Source organism: Arvicanthis niloticus, chromosome 18 (genome assembly GCF_011762505.2).
Source record: "Arvicanthis niloticus isolate mArvNil1 chromosome 18, mArvNil1.pat.X, whole genome shotgun sequence".
Classification (NCBI taxonomy): Eukaryota; Metazoa; Chordata; class Mammalia; order Rodentia; family Muridae; genus Arvicanthis; species Arvicanthis niloticus.
In genome coordinates this window covers 50,850,438-50,875,271 of record NC_047675.1, presented here as the reverse complement: position 1 = coordinate 50,875,271, position 24,834 = coordinate 50,850,438, and the positions used below count along the sequence as shown (strand labels likewise).

Genomic DNA, 24,834 nt, shown 5'->3' with positions numbered 1-24,834 from the left:
TGTAGACCAGGCTGGCCTCGAACTCAGAAATCCACCTGCCTCTGCCTCCCAAGTGCTGGGATTAAAGGCGTGCGCCACCACCGACCGGCCCAAAAAGTTTTCATTTTGTTTCCCTCTACTAAGCATTCCTCAGAATTCAAGTATGTGACTTGAAGTCTCCAAACTAAAGTCTTTCTTCCTCTCCTTTTCACAGGAGTGTGTCACCAGAAGCCTATGGATTCGAAGGCAGCAGCCATGTCTGTTGCCCTTTGTCCTTGAGACTGTTGTGTTTCTGCCCCTTTCCCATTACCCCAGTCTGAACATCCAACTCAAGGCTGAGGCGACTCGGCTGGCAGAGTGCTTGTTGGTGTTCAGTTCCAGCACAGCACAAGCTAGGTATTAGGGACTGCACGACCCTAACATCAGCCCTGAGGATGTGGATGCAGAAGGATCAAGAGTTCAAGATCACCCTCAACTATACAATGGGTTCAAGACCAGCCTTAACCGCAGGAGACCTTGCCTCAAAGATAAAACAAAGCAATATCTATCCAAAGGGGACCACACCATCATCATTAGGGAAGTCCCCATTGTCACTGTCCTCAAGGAGATCTGAGGTCTGCACCCACAGTCTACACCAAGGAAGAAGGAACAAACACTTTACGTCACTCTCTTGCCCCAAGAAGTGAACATAGTCTTGTGGCCAAGGCCACCATGCTGGGTTCTGGGATACCCTAGTAAGACTTAGAGGCAGAAGTTCAGTTCTCAGTGAATGCACAAGCTGACCAGGGACAGAAGGCACAAGGACATCTGTCTCCATGGTGAGACAGGCTGGTCCATCTCTGATGCCTTCCTACCAGCAAGAGCCCTCTATATGAACAACGCTGCTGATCGGTCCTTGTTGGGGGCCGACTTTTAGCAGAAAGCGGCTATCAGCTTTGCAGCCATCTTGAGCCATATACCCTGACATGAGATTTAAATTACAATAGCCTACAACAGCTGAGAACACTCCGATAATCTTGGTTTAGATACCTTGAGATTAAAGGTGTGTGAGATTAAAGGTGTGTGACTTAATAGTATACTTAGAAGTATAGAGATCAGAGTTAGAGACAAGACCTAAGGGCATGATTAAAGGTGTAACTTAGAGGCGTGGCTTAGAAGTGAGACATATAAAAGGCAGAGACAGAACAGATCAGAATAGAGACGATAGAAGACAGAACCAGAGATCAGAGAATATAGACGGAGATCAGAGACTATAGAGGGATCATCAGAGACGAATCTCAGACATTAGGTAGAATCTGCCGTCACCCTCGCTCTTGCTGAACCCCCGACCTAAAGACCGGAGCGGCAGCTTGGGCCGGGATACAGTGGCCGCCCAAACGTGGGTCGGCCCGGGCCTCAACATTTTGCCTGGGCTGCAACATTTATTTTGGCCGCCCCAACTTGGGGCTAGTGCGGTCCCCAACAGGTCCTTAGATGAGAAAAGTTTTCCTTCTTCTACAGGAAGAGAATCCTAGAGTATCGAGGGGCACTCAGCTGCCCAGGGTAAGGACAGCTCCCAATCACCCTTGCAGCTGAGTGCCATCTGGTACCAAGGTCAAGTTCAGAACAACAATGACATCAGGAAGTCACATACAGATCCCTACAGGAAGCTGTGAAGGGACAGCTATGTTCTGTCTTTTGCCTCCTGGCTGGATCTGATGTCATCTAATAAAGCTACTCAGAAGAACGAGAGCTTACATCCCTGAGCTTAAGAGCTGCTTGTGCATCCCAACACAGCTTTCTCCAACCATTGTTAAAAATCACATTTTTAAAAATGGGTTTTTTTTTGTTTTGTTTTTGCTTTGTTTTGTTTTGTTTTTCAAGACAGGGTTTCTCTGTGTAGTCCTGGCTGTCCTGAAACTCACTCTGTAGACCAGGCTGGCCTCAACTCAGAGATCCGCCTGCCTCTGCCTCCCAAGTGCTGGGATTAAAGGCATGCACCACCACCGCCCGGCTTTAAAAAATGTTTTATATTGAGGTATAGCTATAGCTTAGTAGTAAGCACAAGGACCTGAGTTCAATCCCCAGAGCCCACAGAAGAAGCTGGGTGAGATGAGGCATCCTTGTAATCCCAGGCCTGTGGAGGCAGAGGCAGGAGGACCCCTGGGGCTTTCTGGTCAGCCAGTCTAGCCAAATTGGCAAGTTAGAGGAGACTTAAAACAAAGTCAAAGGTGCCTGAGAAACAGCACCCAAGGTTGGCCTCTGACCCCCACTCATGTGTGCATGCATACCTAAACACACGACCCCCACTCATGTGTGCATGCATACCTAAACACACGCACACAGACAGACAATGCTATACATTGCTCATTTCTTAGTTTTACCTTAAGACATTTTATTAAATACACGTACTGTCCTTACAAAAGACCTGAATTCAGTTCTCAGAACCCACGTTTGGTGGTTCACAAGTGCCTGGAACTTCAGTTCCAGAGGACCCAACGCCCTCTTCTGGCTTCTGGGGGCTCTGCATTTAGTATGTGTACAACCCTCTCCCCAAAATCGTTCACGCAACTGTTGGCCTTTTATTGTTTTTGTTTTTAATTATAAGACCTAAGAAACAGGTATTTGGCTTAAGATTGAAAAGATTATGGACCATCATGCTCACACAGACCCAGGCCCGCCTTTCCTGCTTGCTTGAGCTACATTTGACCTTGGACAGAGTCCCTTCTGACTCGCTGTCTCTCAAGATCCAAAAGCAGCTGGGCCTGGACTATGAGCCGGTTTTATTGCATCACAATAGAAAACTTCACTTCACACAGGAATTTGTTTTCTTTTCATTTCAATTATGTGAATACACATATGTCTCTGTATGTGTATACATGTGAGTACAATACCTATAGACGTCAGAAGAGGGCATCACACCATGAGAACTGAGGAACAGGCATGGGTCCTCTGCAAGAGTGCTTGCTCTTCACTGTGGTTAAACTATCCCCCCCGGAACCCCAGAAATACATTTTTTATTTCTTTGTTATCCACATTCTCACCAGCCCTTGGATTGTTTATTTGAGTGATCCAAAGCCACACCTCCTCAGCCTCTAGCACATGCAAGTAAGCACACAGGGAGAGGGCGGCTGACCCAGCATAATGCTATCACGAACGCAGGAAGCACAAAGATCCCCACCACGAGCCATCTGCAGTTCAGTCATCTCCTGTAACATTCTCCCGTTCTGCTTGTTTATGTTTTATTCATCATCTCGAAAGCATTTAGTGAAGTAACAATGATGAGATTCGCAAACACTGCACAGCGCTTTTTTTTTATTTAAGAAAGATATTAATGTCTTTAAGAGCTCACTCGCCATTCAACAATATGAAAATACCGTTGGGTTAGATTCGCTCAAATCTGTTTACATCTCCTTTCTTCTTCGATATAATCCATTCCCCCGTTTTGTGTAAAAACTGAGTGGTGACCCTATGAAACATTTCAGTTTCTCTTATTCACAGACTTTTTAAAAATTAAAAAAAAAAAAAAATCAACCGCAAAAGTCAGCTGGAGCTCTACCCTGCTCCGATCTGTCATGAGCCAGCCTGCAGGGCCTGGGACCCTGGAGCACCGTCAGCATTGTGCTTACAGCCGCTCCACACACAGCCTTGGTCTGCATATGGCAAAATAAACAAATAACTAAAAGGTTTGCCCTTTAAGAGAGAAACGGATGGGTGAGGTGGCTCAATGGGCAGAGACCTGTGCAAGCGCGACCCTTTTCTCTCTCTGACTCCCTTTGCTCTCTCTTATCCCCCTTCTCCCTCTCTTCCCTTCCCCCTCGCAACACCCCCCCCAGGTTCCTAGCCTCCCCTACTCCCTACCCCCTTCTCTGCCTCTAGTCCCTGCTCAACCCCTCTTCCCATGTCCCCAAATAAACTCTTATTTTATACTAAAAGAGGGAGGAGAGGCCCAGGAGATGGCTCAGTGGTTAAGAACACTGGCTGCTCTTACAGAGAACCTGGAGTTCTGTTTCTAACACCCACATGGTAACTCTAATACCAGCTCCGGGGCATCTGGCGCCCTCTTCTGGCCTCCACAGGTACTACACTAACATGCACATCCCCCCCCCCCAACCCCAAACATAATTTAAAATAAAAATTAAATATTTTAAAAAGAAAATCAAAAGAGTTAAGGGAAACAATGCTCGGCTCTGAGCTGTTGAGCCAGCTGAGGCTTCATTGGCAAGAGACACCATGACCAGTGACCATGTGATTCAAACAGGGAGGGAACAACCGTTTCCCTCACACTGTTCAGGAGAACTTTAAAACCTGGCCTGCTCATTCCTCAGTGGCAGGCCCACCTCTGACAGCTGGAGGTACAGTTCCTTGTTTGGACTTTGAACCTGGAAAACTGAACCAAGGGAGAACATCCAACTCAGGATGTGCCCCCGGGGGGAGAAAGCTACACGGCCCACTGTGTCCATCAGCAGGTGTAGAAAAGGTCAGAGAAGGCAAAGTAAAAGCTGATAGGTGACCCCACCCCATTACCCAAGGCTCATGCCAACAATGTCCCCCATGAACTGTCTGTGCTCTGTGACTCTGTCACAGTAAGGTGATCTAGCCACGGGACCCAATAATGTCAGCACTACCTTGCCCTGAGGCTTCGGCTGAGGGCTACTCACTGTGGGCGGCTTCCTGGAGTTCGAGGTCCTGCCTGCACCTGAGGTAATCCTCTTTGATGCTGCCCAGTCTTCTGACGTTCCTGGAGCTGAGTGCCAACAGCCTGTCCAGGAGTGTCTCTAGCCCTTCCCGCTCTGACGACAAGGCCCAAACCTCCTCCGTGAGCTCCTTGGCTGTGGAGAAGCAGCTTCCTGGGGCACAGTGGGAGAGAGAGGAGGGAAAGTTTCCTGGGTATGCTTTTAAATAATATTCGTATTCTTTGAAAGTTTCATACATTTATATAATGCATATTGATCGTATGCATCCACCACTATTTCTGTTCATCTCCCTCTAGTACCTACACCTTGTCTTCCTCCCAACTTCACGTCTTTTTTACTATTAATGACCCCTGATTAGTGCCGTCCGTATGCACATTGGTGTGGAGGCCATCTATCAAGGCATGAGCAACCTGCTAGCAGCCAGGCCCCAAAGGGAGGATGGTTCTCCCTCCTTCGTCTGCCCTCATCTATCAGAACCTCCTCCAGAGGGGAGGACTCTCTTCAGTACCTCCCCACACATGCTGGTGTGTTCTGCAAATGAATTGTGAGATCCTTGAGTGTGCATGCACACTGGAGACAACGGTGTCCTGCTGCAACATCAAGGGGTTGGGAATACCTAGAAGGGATGCCACTGGGAGTCCAGGGCCTCTGAAAATAACATGGAGATGCCCAGCAGGACCAGGGAAAGACCCAGGTATCACTCCACCCAATACCCAAACGTCCAAGGACGGACACAGCAAACACGGTACGGAGGTGCTGGCCTTATGATTACACTGCAGATAAATTAAGCCCTCCCCCTTATCAAACTGTGAAACATATTTGATGGCTAATCTTAACACAGCTGGGAAGGGAAAAACCTCAACTGAGGTATGCCTGTGGGGATTTCCTTGATTGATAACTGGTGTAGGGCGGCCCAGCCCACTCCTGGTGGTGTCATCCCTGGACAGTCGGTCGTACTGGGCTGATAAGAAAGGTAGTTGAACACCACCCTGAAAGCAAGGCAGTAAGCAGCAGTCCTCTGTGGTCCCTACTGGAGCTCGTGCCCTGGCTCCCTTTAGTCTGTGACCCTTCCTCCCCAAGTTCCTTTTGGCCAGTGCTCTCATCTCGGCTGCAGAGACCCTAACTAAAACAACATGAGAATAAATGAACACACTTGGCATAAACATGTGAAATACGATCATAATAACACCTGAATTGCAGGTGCCTGCAGGAACCACAGGCAGCTGGGGGCATACGAAAGAAAAGCCATAAAGCCCCGAATAAAATATACCAAAGTCAGAGAGCATCAAGGTCAGGTCATGTGTCTAAACAGCAGTGGCAGGCCACGGTGAGACAATTTCTCTGGAATATAGTTTACAACATATCTTAGGACTAAAAAGTATGTATGGGCGAGTTTAAAGGACCCTAGGCAAAACTGGAAACTGCTTCTGAAAACCCCACTGAGAGGAAATAAGACTTAAATAATTGTGGAGATAAACTATAAATGTCCACTGGAAAACTCGGCACTCCTAGGGTTTCAATTTGCCCCAGATTGATGCATAGATTTAATACAATTTCTATCAAAATTTTATGAGGCCTTTTGGTAGAAGTGAGTGGGCATATCCTAAAATGTAAAAGAAAATGGGAAAACCGAGACAAGCCAGAGCCATCAAACAGTCTGCGTGTAAGACCCCCGGCTATTGCTCCATAAATCAAGACGGAGCGCATCTGAAAGCAGATAGGCATGTTGTCAACTGCAACAGAAGTCCAAAAAGTGAGTGTGCCCCCCAAGAGCCAACTGAGTGCAAAACAATAGGCAAGGGAAAGGAAATCACCTCAACAGATGCTGCCAAAGCAACTGGTTATCTATGACGGTGCAATGGGAAGCTGACTATACCCAGGACCACATACAAATCATCTCAGGGGTCGAGAAAGCACCAGGGACTGGCTGGCTCCAGAACAGCCAAGCTCTGCAGAGGACAGAGCAGGACAATCAAAGAAAACCCTGATAAATGGGCTTCATCTGGTGACACGCTTCTTTCAGCTCATCAAAAGAGGACAGGCAGGGAAGCTGGACAGGGCACCTGCAATCCCAGCACTTGGAAGGTGAGGGCAGGAAGATCAGGAGTTCAAGGCCAGCTTTGTCTACACAGCAAGTTTTCAGCCAGTGTAGACTACATACGATTGCCAAAAGTAAAGAAGAATTTAAAAGACAAAATGAGAATAAAGGGGAGGAGTGGGCAAGGGAAAGCAAAGGAGGAGGAAGAGGGAGAGAGAAGGGGGAGGGGAGAAGAGAGGGGAGGAGAGGGGGGAACAGGGAATGAGAAGGGAAGGGGGAAGGAAGAGAGGGAAAGGGAGAGGGGAAGGAGGGGAGAGAAGGGGAGAGGGAAGGGGAGAGGGGAGAAGGAGAGGGGAAAGGGGAAGGAGAGGGGAGCCGGGAAGGGAAAGGGGAGGGAGAGGGAAGAGGGGGGATGGGAAGGGGAAGAGAGAGGAGAGGGGAAGGGGAGAGAAGGGAGAAGGGAGAGGGGAGGGGGAAAGGGGAGAAGGGAAGTCAAGTCAAACTGGGACAGATATCTGATACAGACAACTGACAAAGGATTCAATTTTACAACTCAACAATTAACAGAAATAACAGCATTAAACAGGAACAAAGACTCCCAGGCCTTTTACAAAGGACTGTATGCAGATGGCCAGCACACACATGAAAATGTGTTCAACAATATTCATCACCGGGAGTGTAAACACAAGCCAGAGCCACATCAACCCATTCAAATGGCACAAAGCAGCTAAACTGAGAACCATCAACGCTGGCAAGTGAGTGGAACTCCCTGGACCCTCAGAGTGCAAAGAGGTGTAACTGCACAAAGAACACTTCCACCAGTTTGTCCTAAAGTTAAACACACCCATCTCACACTTGGTCCAACAAGTCCCCATTTCGGGGTGTCCACAGAGGGCTGAAAACATCAACCCCCAAACACTCGCACTTGACAACTCCTGATGACTTTATTCCAGCCTCTGACAAGGTGCTCGTGTTCCTGTAAGCAATCCTAGTGGGACTCACTGGTTCACTGAGGATAGAAGGGGAGAGAGAGAGAGAGAGAGAGAGAGAGAGAGAGAGAGAGAGAGAAGAAGAAGAAGGAAGAAGAAGAAGAAGAAGAAGGAGGAGGAGGAGGAAGAGGAGGAGGAGGAGGAGGAGGAGGAGGAGGAGGAGGAGGAGGAGGAGGAGGAGGAGGAGGAAGAGGAAGAGGAAGGAGGGAAGGAAAAGAAGGACCAGAGTTTGGGTCCCAGCACCAACATGGTGGCTCACAACCATCTGTAACTCCAGTTCCAGGGGATTGAACAGTCTCTTCTGGCCTCTACAGGCACATGTGTAGTTTTCACAAACATATATGCAGGCAACGCACACAAACATTCAAGGTAGTGGTGGTGGTGGTGATGGTGATGGTGATGGTGATGGTGATGATGATGATGATGATGACAGAAATGAAAATAGAAGGGAACTCTTTGGAAAGAAGTTGATCAGCATGGATGTGGACATGAGAGGACACAGGAAATGACCATGATCAAATGCACGGTGTACATATATGAAAATGTCACAATGATCACATTAGTGCGTATAGCTGATACATCCTAATAGGACGGCTTCTCTAAGAAAAAAAAGACACGGGATTAGCTTCTCTTCACATTCTCTGCTTGGGAGGAAGATTAGTCCCTGTACTGTCCCCTCAAGGATGCTTTGGTTTTAGACAGCAACACCTCTGAGATAAAGGTGTCATCTGGCGGCCAGCATGCAGGAGAAGGTGAGGAATTGATTGTTCTCTGGGGCTGAGTGTGGTCACCGGCCACAGCTGATGTTCCAAGGCTCAACCGACCGCAAGCCCTTGTGGAGCTAGTCATCTCTATCACCACACAGAGACTCAGGGACCACGTGGGAAGTGAGGGCAAAAAGGATGTGAGAGGCAGGAGGGGTTGCAAAACATCGGCTTCTGACACGACATGTCTGCGCATGCGCTCAGGGACCCACAGCGCCTGTAGCTACCTGCACAAGTCCCGTCCTAGATCCAGCCAGCCTGCATTCCAGCACGGATAGTGGGGGAGCCTATGAGCCCACACCTAGCTGAGCAGCTAGTAGAAGTTATGCTGGTAAAGGGGAAACATTTTCGCAAGCGAGCCACCACTGGTTAAGTCACTGATACGCCAGTAGCCCCAGATCCATGTTCTGGCCAGCAACTCTAATTAAACTCGGTGGGTCGTTTATAAAAAAACAAAGGCATGAAAGTCAGGGAGACTTGTTGAGAAGTGTCAAGACGGAGTGGAGGGGAGAGACGGGAGAGACAGAACGTGCACACAGCAAAATAAACTGTGCACCTGTGAAATTGTCACAAGATACAAACAGGAAGTTTGGTGAGCAGCCTGGCAGAAAACCCTACAGCAGTAGGTTCAGAGGCTGGGGGATGGTTCAGGCAGTAAAGAGCTTGTTGGACAATTATGGGGAGCTCTGTTCAAGCCCCAGCATCCAGGTGAAAGGCTAGGTATGCTGGAGCCATTGTAATCCCTGCACTGCAGAGACAGGAGAATCCTTGAGCCTGGCTGACCAACCAGGCTCCCCCAGCTGTGGGGCAGTAGGACCTACTGAAAGAGCCTGTCTCAAAAGTAAATAAATAACCAAATAAATAAATGTAATAATTAATAATAATAATAGTATGGATGGTTCCTGAACAACATCTGAGATTGATCTTCAGACCCCCACATGAACACACATGAACATGTGCATACATACACACACCACAAACAACAAAAACCACCAGCCTAGCACACACATGGACATGTACACACATACACACACCACAAACAACAAAACCCACCAGCCTAGTAGAAAACCCTACAGAAGTCATCGCTTAGAGGAAAACGTTGCAGCCCACAGCTCTGCCAACTCGGAGGCTGAGTGGAAACATCCACTCCTAACTTGACACCCACAGATGCCTTGGAAGCCTTTGATGATGAAGATGAAGGTGACTGACTAAAACCTTAACCGATGTATTATCCTTTCAAAGGAATGGCTTGTGATCTTCAAGCCGAAACGAGTGTGAAAGAACTCTTTCAGTGTGTACAATGAGGACTCTGAGTGGAAGGCAGGGCCTCATTGTTCAGCTGACAGTAACATTTCTTTCTCCATAGTGTGTAATGCACGGTGCTTATGTTCACTGAAATACACATTGTTATCCTGACTTCACAGCTGAGATCTAGAGAATTCCAATAAGCCACCAGGCAGGTTTCCAGCCCAAGCTTCTATCCAAAACCCCTCCCCTTAAATACCGAGCTGCTTCCTTGTTAAAGAGGCTGATTTCCGACCGACTAAATGCTGCAGATAGTCACCCACCAGGCTCAGGCTGAACACCTGGCATACGCCATTCTGTTGATGAAACCCATGTTCTCTGATCCCATGAAGGCAACACAGAGGGAACCAGGCAGTGTCCCAGCCCTCTGAGGAGTGACTGTTAAAATGAAGTATACCACAGACACCATTGGCTAAGCCCAGACCTTTTCTTGATCCAAGCACTTGGAGATGTGTATGTTTCAAGAAATGAATGTTTAACACAGAGAGAATTTGGGTGACTTCCCTCAGAAGCAGGTACTATAAGGCTGGAGCCATCACAAATTGCTACCCTGCCCCAGATATTATTCTGCATGCATTTGACCTCACTGGAAGCCAAGCCTCAGAGACCAGACTTGTTTTGTATAATGTAGGCTTTGCCTACAAAGACTCTGAAAGTCAGCACCAATCCTGAAGGAGTCTCACAGGTGGCCTGCCCCCAGCCTTTCCTTGGGGGCAGTCAGGGTGGGAGACTAATCCACAGGCTCTGCTGAGCTGCCTGCTCTTCAGTGAGGCAGCTGAATAGAGACCTTCATAGGTTTGCTAAGACAACAGTGAAAAGAATTTATCTGGGAGAGGCGTCACGTCACCAGCCTGAAACCTCAGTTTAGTTAGGAGAATGGTAAGTTCTAGGCTAACCTGGGCTACTTGGCAAGACTGGTGTTGAAGTGATAAAATGAAGTAAAAATACATTTGAAATAAAGAGGTTACACAAGCCCACCACCGTGGTGGTCCTCCGTGTGTGTTGACACAGATGCTGGCTCTCACATTCTCTCACTGTCTGTCTCTTCAGCATCTCTGAAACATGGTATTTACACCACCCCCCCCCTTACAAAGGGAGCAGGGGTCATTTTGACCCATGCTACTGTTGTAGAGGTCATTATCTGAGAACCTGGTTTTAAATTCCACAGAGCTTGCCTTATGCACACTGTCTCAATCTTCTTCATCGTCCAGGAATGGTGCATGCTGATGACCGCCTGGGTCTCTTCCTGAAGAACTTCAACTCAGGGAGTGACCTCGCCAATCCAAGAGCACATGGGAGGGGACAGAATGTTCACTTTGTTCCTCTCATATCATGTCAAACCACAGACAAAGCATCCCTCAACTGAGGACGCACATGGGGGACATGAAGTGCCTCCAGCCTGTTTCTCACCCTAAAGCTATGCTAAGCTTCTGTCTTTCCTGGAAAGACCCTAGGCTGTAGGCTTTGGCAGAAGTCTCAGCCGTTAAGAACATGGGCTCTTCTTCCAAAGGACCTGAGTTCAACTCCCAGCATCCACTCAGATGGCATGCAGCTACAGGTGACTGCAGTTTCAGGGGACATGACACTCCTGGCCTCTTTGAACACCCATACTCATGTACACAGGTACATCATACAGAGAGAGAGAGAGAGAGAGAGAGAGAGAGACAGAGAGAGAGAGACAGAGAGAGACAGAGAGAGACAGAGAGAGACAGAGAGAAACAGAGAGAGACAGAGAGAGACAGAGAGAGACAGAGACAGAGGGACAGAGGGACAGAGGGACAGAGGGAGACGGAGACGGAGAGGGAGAGAATTTATTTAAAAAAAAAAAAAAAAAAACTAGGGCTGCCCAAGCCAGCTTTTCCCAGGCAGCACAGACCGGAAGGGGTCAAGCAAGAGCTTCCAGGACATCAGCGGCATAAGCTGGTCCAGGACTTACAGGTAGACCTGAGACTGTATTTCCTGAAGCAAGAAGCCCTTCAGCCTTTGGGATTCCAGGCAGCAACAGGCAGGCCATCATGTCATGGGTCCGACTCTGGTCAGGAAAGGAGGAGCTTGAAACACAGTCCATCCAATGAAGCCTCCCCGGTTTTCTCAGGTAACCAAAGAGCTAAGACTGAAAACCCCAAGCCGATCTGCAGTACAGAATCTTCTCTGGCTGTACACACGTGCACACACCCAGATGCAGACACACACACACACACACACACACACAAATATCTTTTTTTTTTTTTTTGATGACAGAGTGAGCGGGGGGGGGACACTGATGACAGAGTGGGGGGGACACTGATGACAGAGTGGGGGGAGGGTGATTCTGTCTCTTGAGTCATGTTCTCTTCTTCCCTCAGGCTCCATGAAGAGAAGCTTATCCACCTGTTCTCCGGGGAAGACGTATGGGCTGAGAAAGGCAAAACCCTAACTCAGAGGCAGAACTGCATTCCATCTCCCCACCACCACCACCTCTCTCTGCAAGCGAGGCCATAACTCCAACTAAGTAGCTGGGGAGGCAGTTACGAGGGAGGCCACATGCTCACCCACCATGTTCTAGGGTTGTAAATGCCACGCTTGGCTGCATCGGGGACCAACCGGCTCGTTAGCGGCAGCATTAGTGTTTAACGATGTGAGGAACAGAAGCTGCCAGGCACCGCGCTCCTCCTTAAAACGCCACTGAAAACCCACACGTGTAATTATTACACCTTCCCGTTAAATTCTGATTCCTCTAAAGCCGATGGGCTGCGCATTCATCCAGCTTATAAATCTCAGAGATCTCTTCAAGGCTGTCATTTACATAACTGGGCTAAAGATCCCTCCATCACAAAGGGGGACGTCTGGACTCCAGCCACTGATCTACCATTGCTGGGCTTTTCTCAAGAACTTGTAAGAAGGGCATACCCCACAGCCTTGATCCCCCTTCACTCTCCTGGGTTCTTAGTTGGCCCCACACCTGCCTGACACCACTATTAAGAACATCAAACCACACTCCCGGCCTGGAACACTGGTTCCTTCCAGTCTGGGCCAGAGCACTGAGCAGATCTTGGGTGGCAGCTCTGTCCCCAACCTCCAAGAACCCAGAGGAAGCAGGGATCCCAGGCGCTCTAACTTGGACAGTGTCTTAGAAACTAGTTCCCAGATCTGAAGCCTGGATCAGACCTCTGCCAGGTCTGCCATTGTGTCGACCCAGGATTCCACCTGAGACATACTGGAAGGTCCACTCAATCCAGAGCCACAGAGGAACAAATGAACTCAGAGCTTCAGACAACATATCCTGAGATATTCTAGAGGAGACACTGCACCCAGAACAGCAGACACCTAGCTGGACTACTACCTTGGAGGCACCATATCCTGAGGCATCCTAGAGGTACCACTATAATCAGTAAAGCTGGAAAAGATCACAGAGACATCTGGACCCTAGGAGATCAGATACAAGCTAGATAACTAGAAAGACAGGCTTCAGTCAGAGACAGCAAGTACAGGTAGCACTAGAGTTAACCAGATGGTAAAAGGCAAGAGCAAGAACATAAGCAACAGAAACCAAAGTTACATGGCATCATCAGAACCCAGCTCCCCCATCAGAGCAAGCCCTGAACACCCCATCACACCAGAAAAGCAGGAATCAGAATTAAAATCACTTCTCATGATGATGATAGAAGGCTTTAAGAAAGACATAAATAACGCTCTCAAAGAGCTTAAGGAGAGCACTGGTAGACAGATAGAAACCCTTAAAGAGGAAACACAAAAATCCCTTAAGGAATTGCAAGAAAATGCAACCAAACGGGAAAAGGAATTAAACAGAACCATGCAGGATCTAAAAATGGAAGTAGAAACAATAAAGAAATCACAAAGGGACAATACCCTGGAGATAGAAAACCTAAAAAAAAAGATCAGGAGTCATAGACACAAGTATCACCAACAGAATACAAGAGATGGAAGAGAGAATCTCATGTGCAGAAGATACCATGGAAAACATTGACACAACTGTCAAAGAAAATGCAAAATACAAAAAGCTACTAACCCAAAATATACAAGAAATCCAAGACACAATGAGAAGGCCAAACCTAAGGATAATAGGTATAGATGAGGGGGAAGACTCCCAACTAAAAGGACCAGTAAATATCCTCAACAAAATTATAGAGGAAAACTTCCCTAACCTAAAGAAAGAGATGTCCATAAATATACAAGAAGCTTACAGAACTCCAAATAGTTTAGACCAGAAAAGAAATACTTCCCGCCATATAATAGTCAAAACATCAAATGTACAAAACAAAGAAAAAATACTAAAAGCAGTAAGGGAAAAAGGCAAAGTAACGTATAAAGGCAGACCTATAAGAATTACACCAGACTTCTCACCAGAGACCATAAAAGCCAGAAGATCCTGGACCGATATCATACAGACCCTAAGAGAACACAAATGCCAGCCCAGACTACTATACCCAGCAAAACTGTCAATCATTATTGATGGAGAAACCAAAATATTCCATGACAAATCCAAATTTACACAGTATCTCAACACAAATCCAGCACTTCAAAGAATAATTGGTGGAAAACTCCAACACAAGGAGGGAAACTATAACCTAGAAAAAGCAAGAAAGTAATCTTCCAAAAACCCCAAAAGAAGATAGTTACACAAACATATCTCCACGGATGTTAGCCCAAAAGCTTGGATTAGTGAAGACTCAACCCACAGACCACATGAAGCTCATGAAGAAGGAAGACCAAGAGGGGATGCCTCAGTCCTACTTAGAACGAGAAACAAAAATGCTCAAGGGAGCAAATAGGGAAACAAAACATGGACACATAGGGAGGGACCCAAGACTCCAGAGGTATATGTAGGGGAGGATGGCCTTGTCGGACATAGGTGGGAGAGGAGTTTCTTGGTCCCATAAAAAAAAATGAACACACAGTGGAGGGGGAATGATGTGAGGGTGGGGAGGGGATAGTGGGGGGGGTAGGTGCGGTCACTGCCTCATAGAAGCATGAGGAGGGGGATGGGATAGGAGGTTTCTGGGTGGTGGGAGGAAGTAGGCTAAGAGGATAAAATCTGAAATGTAAATACTACAACCAATTTTAACAAGCAGGGGGGGAAAAAGTCTTCAGAACCAACATCTTTAAAAAAAAATGTCAGCCCCCTGGGGGTGGGAAATTTTTTTTTCTTGATACTAAAACTTGTTCTGAGAATTGTATATTGCAGAATACACAGCCTTGGTGTATCTACTCATCAAGCATACTGAGCAGACCTGCCCAAACCTCTGATGTCCTGGAATTCCATCTGGATTCAGTGAAGACACAGCATCAGAGGCTTATCAACTTACTCTTCCCCCCAACCCTCTTCTAAAATCTCAACGCCCTTAATCAGCTTGAAGAAGTTAAAGAAGAGTCAGCGCCCCTATTCCCTGAGCTTGGGGACTAATGTGGTTAATAATGGTCTGTCTTTCTAGGGACAAGTAGTGGTTTTGTTGGAACAGGGGGGATTAGCTGGGACTTATTGCATAGCCATAACCTATTGGTAGAAATATGTATAATTGTTATCAAGATGAAGTTATAAATTCTTAAATGGTACAAAATTTACTTTGATCTCAAATTTAAGGTTTTCATTGGTACGAGCCTCTTATTAATATAAAAATGAGATGAATATTGATACGCTCATGGGCATTGTGCCTGTATAACACATTTAGGAATACAATGCCTAGACCCAGCCCTTTTTTAACCTTTTTAACTGATTTGGGACGCTTAACCTATGAGTTAAGGGACTATAGCAAATTCATATTTTTGAGTTTATTGTTAGGGTGTTTCCCATATTTTATTTAGAAATAGCTGAGAGGAGTGAACAGACAACAGTCCAGGTTACCTTACATGGATAGTTGGTTTTCAAAACATCAGAAGTCCATAGAACTGACGCTACAAATGTTTATATATTAATGTTCAGCTTCCTGTCGTGGATTCTAAGAAGAAATTGAGCATCCTTGGAGTTACTCCAGTTGTGTGGTAACAGCCACTAGGCAAGAATTGCCTCTCTCCATCTACAGACAAATTACTGTCCAGAAAAGGACACACATGCAGAATAGTCGACTGATTATATCTGCCTAGACAGAGTAATCAGTTCTTAATAATCCTGCATCACCAAGATCTGTCAGATGATTCTGGGCCAGAAGGCTGAAGATTTGATGCTCCAACGTTCAGTAGTATAGGGGCTTTTCAGGTGTTCAGAGGTCTCTATAAATTGGCTAAGTTTTAGAAGCTATGCTTTGTGCTTCCCACAATTATAGTTAACTCAGTCATTCTGGATTTCTGATGGGGTTGAAAACTTACAGCTATTTACCATAAGAGAAAAGATTTGAGTGAATGGTCATCAGCTGACATTCATCCTAAAGCCAGGTTCAGAACTAAATGTTTTAGTTAGGATAAATGACAGAGGTGCTGGTTAGTCAACAAAAGGATGGATGGGGTATTAGGACTATCTTGTACCTCACTGGTACAAATTGGCATAATTATGCTCTAATTGTATTTTGAGAGAAAAGTTTCATTTTAACAGGAAGGGTGATGTGTAGGAGGAGTTAAGGTAGGAGGAGTACTGAGAGGAAGAAAAGGAGTAAGAAGAGGAGAAGAAGAAGGAGAGGAGAAGCTAGGTGATGAAAGAGAGAAAGAGGGGGGAGACAGGGAGGCAGATATTCATGTATCTCCACCAGTCAAAGATAGTTGTTATATCTAGGTTGGTCAGTGGGTTACACCTCTGATTGAACAATTCCAAACTTATAACGCTTATGATTAACATTATTTTTTAAAAAATGTATAAATGCAAAAAGGAAAAGGGGGCATGGGATAGGGGTTTCCTAAGGGGGGGGGGGGAATGGGGAAAGTGGATGGCATCTGAAGTGTAAATAAAATATCTAACAAAAAAAAATTAAACAAAACAAACAAAAAAAAAAGAACATCAAACCAACCAGCAAATTCAACGGGGGGGGGGGGGGGTGGTATGTTTGAAAACAGCATCCAAGTGGCAGCAAGATGTGCTCTCAAGCTACGGAGCATAGGCAGAAACCTACCCATTAAAACCCGCTGGCAGGCAAAGGGTTGAGACACTGCTATATTCTAAGTCCAGTTTTCTCGTGTGTGTGTGTGTGTGTGTGTGTGTGTGTGTGTGTGTGTGTGTGTGTGTATGTGTGTTTTCATATCCATGTATACAGGGGCATAAGAATATGTGGGCATGTCATTATTGAGGTCAGAGGTCAACCTGACCGGTCATTCCTCAGGTGTTGCCCGCCTTAGTTTTTAAGACAAGGTCTCTCACTGCTCTGAGCTAAGTAGCTAAGTAAAGCTGATTGGTCACTGAGGCCCAGGCCTCCATCTGTCTCCACCCTCCCCGTGCAGGGTTATAAGTTCAGGCACCTCCCTTAGCTTCTTTATGTGGGTTCTGGGCAAAGAACTCAGAAATCACACCACCAACTGACATATAACCATAGCCCCATAACCAACTTCTAAAAGGAGTGTCTGACATATATACAGTCACCTGCAATGGGCTCCCACCACACAGAGCTTACAACATTGCTGGGATCAATGGAGCAACAGGCACACTCCCTAAAGTCCTAGAGTAGACAACTCACATCCAAAGGCATGGCCTCTTGAGGGCAAACTGTGTCAGCGGGGTGTCCACAGGTCCCTTCCAAGGACAATGTCCCTTCATAAAACCATGCTGCCCTCTATTCAAACCTAAGCCTCCTGCCAGGGCTCTGAAGATGAAGTAGGGCCACTGGGCCTCTTTATTATTCTTCCCAATGTGGTCACATTGGGTAAGTATCCTCCCTCTGCATTTCAATGCTATTTGTCTGCTTAATTGGCCTATTGGAGACAGTGGCTGAGCCTGGCTTATTAGAGGCACCAGCACCCAGGCTATGAACCTGAGAACTCTGGTACCATAACTGCCACATAGTGTGTGCGTGGGGGGTGGAGGGGTGTATGTGAGTGTGTTTGTGTGTATATAAGTGGTGTGTGTGTATGTGTGTGTGATATGTGTGGTGTGTGTGTCTGTGTGTCTGTGTGCATATATGTGTGTGTGTATGTGTGTGTGATATGTGTGGTGTGTGTGAGTGTATCGTCTGTGTGCATATATATGTGTGTGTATATAATTGGTGTGTGTGTGATATGTGTGGTGTGTGTGAGTGTGTATGCGTGTCTGTGTGCATATATGTGTGTGTGTATATAATTGGTGTGTGTGTGATATGTGTGGTGTGTGTGAGTGTGTATGCGTGTCTGTGTGCATATATGTGTGTGTGTCTGTGTGTATATATGTGTATGTGTGGTAGGTGTAGTGTGTGTATGTAAATATGTGTGTATATGTGAGTGTGTCTGTATGTGTATATGTGAGTGCTTGTGTGTATGTGTATATATGTGTGATGTGTGGTGTGTATGTGTGTATATATTTGAGTGTGTTTATGTGTATATATGTATGTTTATGTGTGTGAGAGTGTCAGTGTGTTTGTGTATGCATATGTACATATGTGTGGTGTGTGTGTATCTGTATATATATGTGAATGTGTTTGTATGTGCATATGTGAGTGTGTCTGTGTGTGTATGTGTGTGTTATGTGTGGTGTTTATGTGTGTGTATAGGTGAATATGTTTGTGTGTATGTATATATATATATATATGTGTATATGTATGTGTGTGAGTGTGTGTGTGTGTGTGTGTGTGTGTTTAGGCATGAGCTTGAGCCTGGGCCTTGTACATGCTAGGTAATGGCTTTCCCAGTGAGCTCCCTTCTCCATCTCTCTAACTCACTCAGACAGGCATAGAATTCACAGTATAAACTAGGCCTTGAACATGTAATCCTCCTACCTCAGCCTCCCAGGCAGCTGGGAAGGCTGCCACACGCTGGTCAGTGGCTGAATGTAAGCACCTCAGCAGTTACCTGATAAGGCCAGCATCTTGGCTTCCAGCAAGGCAGGCAGCCGGCTGTCAAGGTCACTGAGTCTCCTCCTCAGAGAGCTGCACAGCTTCTCACCTGAGCACACCTGTCGGAGAAACAAGAGTCAATGTCTGCTGCCTCCAACCAGAAGACAGAGGGGATGGGGACTGAGGGGGGGTTGGGTCTCCAAGTAGCCAAATGGATTGGCAGAGTGAGCAGAAAAGGGGGCGTTAGGAGCAACGGATTAGAAAGAAAGCAGGAAAGGAAGAGGGGGCGAGAGAGAAGATGAGAAGAGGAGAGAGCAGAAAAGGAGGGAGAGAACAGTATGGAGAAGTAGGGAGAGGAGGGATAAGCGGGGAGGAAAGAGATGGAGATGGGGTAGATGAGAAGTGGGAGGAGGGTAGGCTAAGAGAGGGAAGGAAGAGATGAGGAAGGAGGAAGAGAGGCAGCTGCTGGCGTGGCCTCAGCACAGCCCAACACACATAAGCTGGTGTGAGCTCACAGAGCAGCCACAAGCCAGACAGAGCTATCACTGCCAACTTCTGCCTTGGCATTTCCCTACTCTTGCCTGAGCTCTCAGAACCTCACAACCCCAGGGCCGGTTGTTCCACGGTGCCCCTGGGAGAAAGGCCTTGCTGATTTTTGGTCCCTTGTCTTCAGACCAATCTCCTCCACCTTCCTCTCCAGCTGACAGCTGTCTCCTCATCTATCTACAATGTCCATGAGTAGGACTCTGCCCCTGGCACACAGTAGGCAGTCCTCCATGAGCAGGACTCTGCCCCTGGCACACAGTAGGCAGTCCTCCATGAGCAGGACTCTGCCCCTGGTGCACAGTAGGCAGTCCATGAGCAGGATTCTGTCCCTGGCACACAGTAGGCAGTCAACTAAGATGTGGCTTTTGACATCGAGGTCAGAGGTACCTGCTGAATTTCCATTATTAGAAGATTCTAAGAAACCAGGAGGGCAGATACTCACTGGAAAGTCAGACAAGTCACCCCTGGGAAAACTTGGGGTTATCGAGTGTCTCCTACACCTGGACTCTACACACCACCTGTTTTTCTTTGAGTTCCAAAAACTGCAAAACCCTTCAACCTCAGTCTCATTCCCCAAATTCTGTCAGGTTATCTTTTATGCAGAGACTAAATCATCATCTTTTTTTATTTTATTTAAGTCTAAAAGTTCATAGTTATCTGTATCAGATTAATGAGAAACCTATATTTTCAGCTCAACCAAAGCACACAGCATAGTTTCTGTAGGGATAAAAGTAGTGAACACTTTGGGAAAGTTCACATGGAATGTAACACCTCCCCACCAAAGCATTGTTACTTATTTATTGCCAACATTAAAGTATATGAAATCCCATTCAGAAACTGAAAGTTGTCTGTCCACATGGAGTCTCCATCTCAAGGGATACAGTTAATTGTAAACATTTGACTTATCTGAGATCAAACCAGAAGCTGCCATCAGAACCAAAGCAGACCTCACCCAGTCCTAAAACGCCCCACCCTTTTCTCCTGGGCTGCTATTAACTTTCCCTTCTGTGCCTGGGATTTTCCAACCTCACTTCTGGAGCTCATGGCAGAATTGGTCGGCCCCTGCACGGAAGCCCACCCCAGCTGCTCGCCCACATAGCCAAAGTCATCCATCTTAAGGGTCCTGAGACTTGTCCAGTATGTTAGAACTAAGAACTTAAAGAAAGATGTCCGGGACACCTTCCTCTGGCCCTGTCGAGATTGGTTCAATGCCTGTGACAAGCTCCACCCATCCTCTCCATCCACAGCCATCACCTCAAGAACTTCAAAGACTGGCTGGTTACCTCTGTGACTGACGCCAGCCAGAGTTCTCAAGGCTTGTCTGATATCTCTGATTTTAGTTAACAGTGTCTCTTAATCATAATTAGGTCAGTTTCTCCTTTGCTGAGAAAGCTCATAATTCAAGCTGCACTATTAATGTGAAGCCGTCTTTCTAAATTTCCTGATTAAACTGCGCACTCGTTCCGTCTCTGCTGGATATAATATAATACCTACCCGTCTCTAGCTATCCCAATTATTTCTAACTATTTCCATCTCGTTTATCCCTTAATTACCTTTGGTTTGGGTGACCCATGAGAGTTAAGAAATGTAATGAGTGTAAGGAAAGGTCCCAACTCACTCTGAAAATATCAGGGGTTGAGCACGCGTGTCTGTATGTGTGTGCATGTGTGTGTGTGTGTGTATGTGTGTGTGTGCACGCACGCACTCATGTGTGCATGTGCATGTGTGTATACTAAAGAAAGAAGACTGTGTTGAGCTGAACCTCTTCTCTCATGGTCATTTGCCAATCTACAGGGGACAGAGTTAAGGTTAGACTTCCAGGCTCTTTCTCAGTTACCACACAGCATACCATGCTCACGTACGTGCAATGGAATACACATACCCACCTCAGGAAAATCTGCATGCCTTTCTTATTTACAAATAAAATTAGCCCCCGAGGAACTCATTAATGAATGGAAGTCTTACATTTACATTTTAAAATCTAAGGCACGGCTCCTTAATTTGGCAGAAAAGCGAAGTCATTTTAAGTGAACTATAAATATCTAAGAGATAGGGTGTGTAATGGCATGAATGCCTGGGTCCCCCAAAATTTTATGTGCTTAAATCTTCAGCCCCAGTATGATAATGGGATTAAGAGGGGGTTCTGGGAAGTAACAGGTCCTGAAGGTAGAACCTCGGTTTCTAAAGTATTGGTGCCCTTAGCAAAGGGCTGGGGGACGGTGGCTCTGTCAGCAAAAGTACTTGTTTTGTAAACATGGGGACTGAGCTGGGCCCACAGAACCCACGTAAGTGACACATCATGGCACAAACTTGTAATCACAGAGCTGGAGAAGTAGAGACGAGAAGGTCTCTGGAGCTTCCTGGCTGCCAGTGTAGTCTAATTGGTAAGCTCTAGACCTCTGAGAGACCCCCCAAAGGAGGTGGGTGGTGTTCCTGAATGTAGCCCCTGCCCTGTCCTTTAGGTACACACACACAATAATAATAATAATAATAATAATAATAATAATAATAATAATAATAATATACACACAATAATAACAACAACAACAATAATAATGACCTCGGAGAGCCCTCCTGTTCTCTTTCCCTCTTTCCATCATGTAAAGACACAGCATGGAGTTGGCCATCTGTCTCTCGGAATAGATCCCACCAGAACATGGCCATATTGGCACCCGGCCCTCAGCCCTCCAGCCCTGAGAGCTGGCCAGCCTCAGTGCTTTGCAATCACAGCATACAAAGACAGAGACCCCTCCCAGCATTTAGAAAAACACAGTGTCCTCAAGGTCTCTGGTAATGGTCAGCCCATGGCTGAGCCAGGCAAAACAAGAAACACACCTCATTCCTCCCTCTGGGTGATCAGCCAGAAAGCTCAAGCCTTCTCTGGCCGTGTGTGTGTGTGTGTGTGTGTGTGTGTGTGTGTGTGTGTGTGTACGCGCATGTGCACGCATGTGCATATGTTTGTATGTGTGTGTATACACGTGTGTATATGTGTGTGTATGTGTGCATGTACCTATATGTGTGTGCACACGTGTGAGCATGTGTGTGCATGTGTGTATGTCTGTATGTGTATGTGTACACATGTACATGTGTGTATGTGCATGTGTCTGTATGTGTATATAGGCATGTGCACGTGTGTGCGCACACGCACGTGTGTGTGCGTGGGTGTGTGAGTATGAATGCATGTATGTGGAGGCCAGAAGTTCTTTGGCTGTCTTCCTCAGTTGCTCTCCACATTTTTCAGACAGAATCTCTCACTGACCCCAGAGCTCAGTGTTTCCTCTAGACAGGCTGCCAGTGTGCCCCAAGGATCCTTCTATCTCTGCCTTCCCAGTGTAGGGATTATGAGTGTGTGCCACAACGCCCGCTCTGGGAGTGAAACTCATCTGCATGGCAGACGGCTTACTGACTGACCACTTCCCCAGCCCTGCAGCCTTCCTATCTCTGGTCATGAAAACCAACCGATATTCCTCCCAGGTCAGAGGCTCCACTCAGAAACTACCATTCTACATCCTCGTCCATTGTGGAGCCTCCAGCTCCCAGTGTTGGCGTGTTCAGGTCCAGGTGTCCATCTGCACACCTCACAGCAACTCCCAGGGGGTCTGGTCCCACAGCTCTGTCAGGTACGACCACAAGGGAGGACTCTGCTCTGTGAATGCTTGATTTAACAGCTAGGATGCAGATTGTGGTGCTCAAAGGACTCTACTTGGGGAGAACAATTGGGGCACACTGGAGGACCTGACTTGGGGAACACAATTGGGGAGCACTGGGAGGCCTGACTTGGGGAGCACAATTGGGGAGCACTGAGGGACCTGATTTGGAGAGCATAATTGGGGAGCACTAGGGGACCTGATTTGGGAAGCATAATTGGGGGGCACTGGGGTAGCTGACTTGAGGAGCACAGTTGGGGAACACTAGGGGACCTGATTTGGGGATCACAATTGGGGAGCACCGGGGGACCTGCTACTTCACCTAAGAAAGTCTTGCTATAAAAGTACAGACAATATGATGGTTAATATTCAGTGGGGTGTTTGTTGAGATGGGGTCTTACCATGTAGCATTGAACTGCATGGAACTCACTCATCACATAGACTAGCCTGACCTCAAACTCAGAGATCTACCTGTCTCTGGCTCCCAAGTGCTGGGACTAAAGGTGTGCGCCACCACTGCCCGGTTAATATTGATTGGTAACTTGTCAGGATGTAGAATTACCCACGAGACCATCTCTGAACATGTCTTCACAATGGTGTTAAAGATTTGGGAGACCTACCCTCGCTGTGGGCTGCACCCTTGCATGAACTGTGATCCTGGATTGAATAAAAGGAGAGAGTGAACTGAGCACCACGAGGGTTCACAGTCTTCCTCCTGTCTGTGGACACCATGTGACCAGCTGCCTCCAGCTCCTGCCACCATGCCTTTCCTGGTGTTAGATGAACCCCACACGCTGAACCAAAGCAGCCAGAGCAGCCTGTCCTCCATGGAGGGGGAGGTGCTGCGTTTGCCCAGCGTGTGGTCATATGACGAGAAAAGTAACTAATCCAGATGACAAGTGATGCTCACAAAATGACCCAAAGAACGTTAAAAACAAAACAACCCTTCATCCACTAACCCGCTTCCATTTCTGAGAAGCCTGAACTTGAGCTCCCAAGAGAAGCCAAGTACTTCCATCCTAGAATCTTTGTTTAGTCATTCCTTTGTGACAGCATCTTGCTATGGAGCTCGGGCTGGCCTTGAACCCTTGATCCTCCTGCCTCTGCCAACAGAATGTTAAGAGTGAAGCTATGAGCAGCTACACCCAGCTCTAGAAAGACACTCAGCACTTCCTGATCCATCCTTTCCCAGCCTCTGGACCAAAACCCCTTCTGAATCCAAGGTCAACCATCCATTCAGAAGTGGAAATGGGTGGGGACCTCTGTAGAGAGAATATCTTCTATATTGTAGGAATGCATCCATCACCTGTCAAAAAAAAAAAAAAAAAAAAAAAACCCTATGGCCTATAGAAAAGGGTAGAATAGAAGGACATCCAGGAGGCAGAAAGAACTCTAGGATTCAGCCAGGAGAGAGTGATTGACCTGTGAAGATGTGACCAGTGGGTGCATGGTACCTGAGCACAGGTAACCAGCCACGTGGCAGAATGTAGCTTGGAATAAATAGGTTATATTAAGTTATGATCTAGTCAGAGAAGAGCTAAGCTATAAGGCCAAGATATTTGTGAATATATTTTGAGTCTGAGTCTTATTTCTGGGAGCATGGGGCCTGGAGGAAGAACCAGACGTAACATCAACAGATCTCCTTAGAATCTGCAGCTCCTCCTCCCCAGCCCTGCCTCTCTGCCACAGCCTGGCAAACAGCTTCACAAAGTCTGCTTCCTCTAAAGCCCTTGGTGATCTGGATGTGAAATTAGGTCAGAAGGAAATGAGAGGAGGGTGGGCTTACCTGCGCAGTGAGTTCTCTGACAGCCAGCTCCAGTGATTTTGTCCTTTCCCGGAGGCTAGAAGCATTAGAAAGGATTATTGGCCTTCTCGTTCCACACATAGGCAGAGCTCTGCATATAAGACACTCCCAAGGGAACCGTCCATCACCCAAGGAGCTGAGGAGGAAGAGGAGGAGGAGGAGGAGGAAGAGGAAGGTAACACCTGGCTGGGTTGACATGACCCT

General features: G+C 46.9%; 1 protein-coding gene across 2 annotated transcripts in view; it reads right to left on the bottom strand.

Moving 5' to 3' along the window:
- The window catches only part of Disc1 (DISC1 scaffold protein), a 215,724-nt gene that overhangs the window by 100,737 nt on the left and 90,153 nt on the right, over positions 1 to 24,834 (bottom strand). For both annotated transcript variants that reach the window (XM_034522637.2, XM_076916049.1), the window contains exons 7-9: positions 24,613 to 24,667; positions 18,650 to 18,752; positions 4,620 to 4,808 (exon numbers count right to left, since the gene is read on the bottom strand). In XM_034522637.2, the coding sequence (XP_034378528.2) occupies positions 4,620 to 4,808; positions 18,650 to 18,752; positions 24,613 to 24,667 (347 nt within the window). The remainder of the gene's footprint in view (positions 1 to 4,619; positions 4,809 to 18,649; positions 18,753 to 24,612; positions 24,668 to 24,834) is intronic.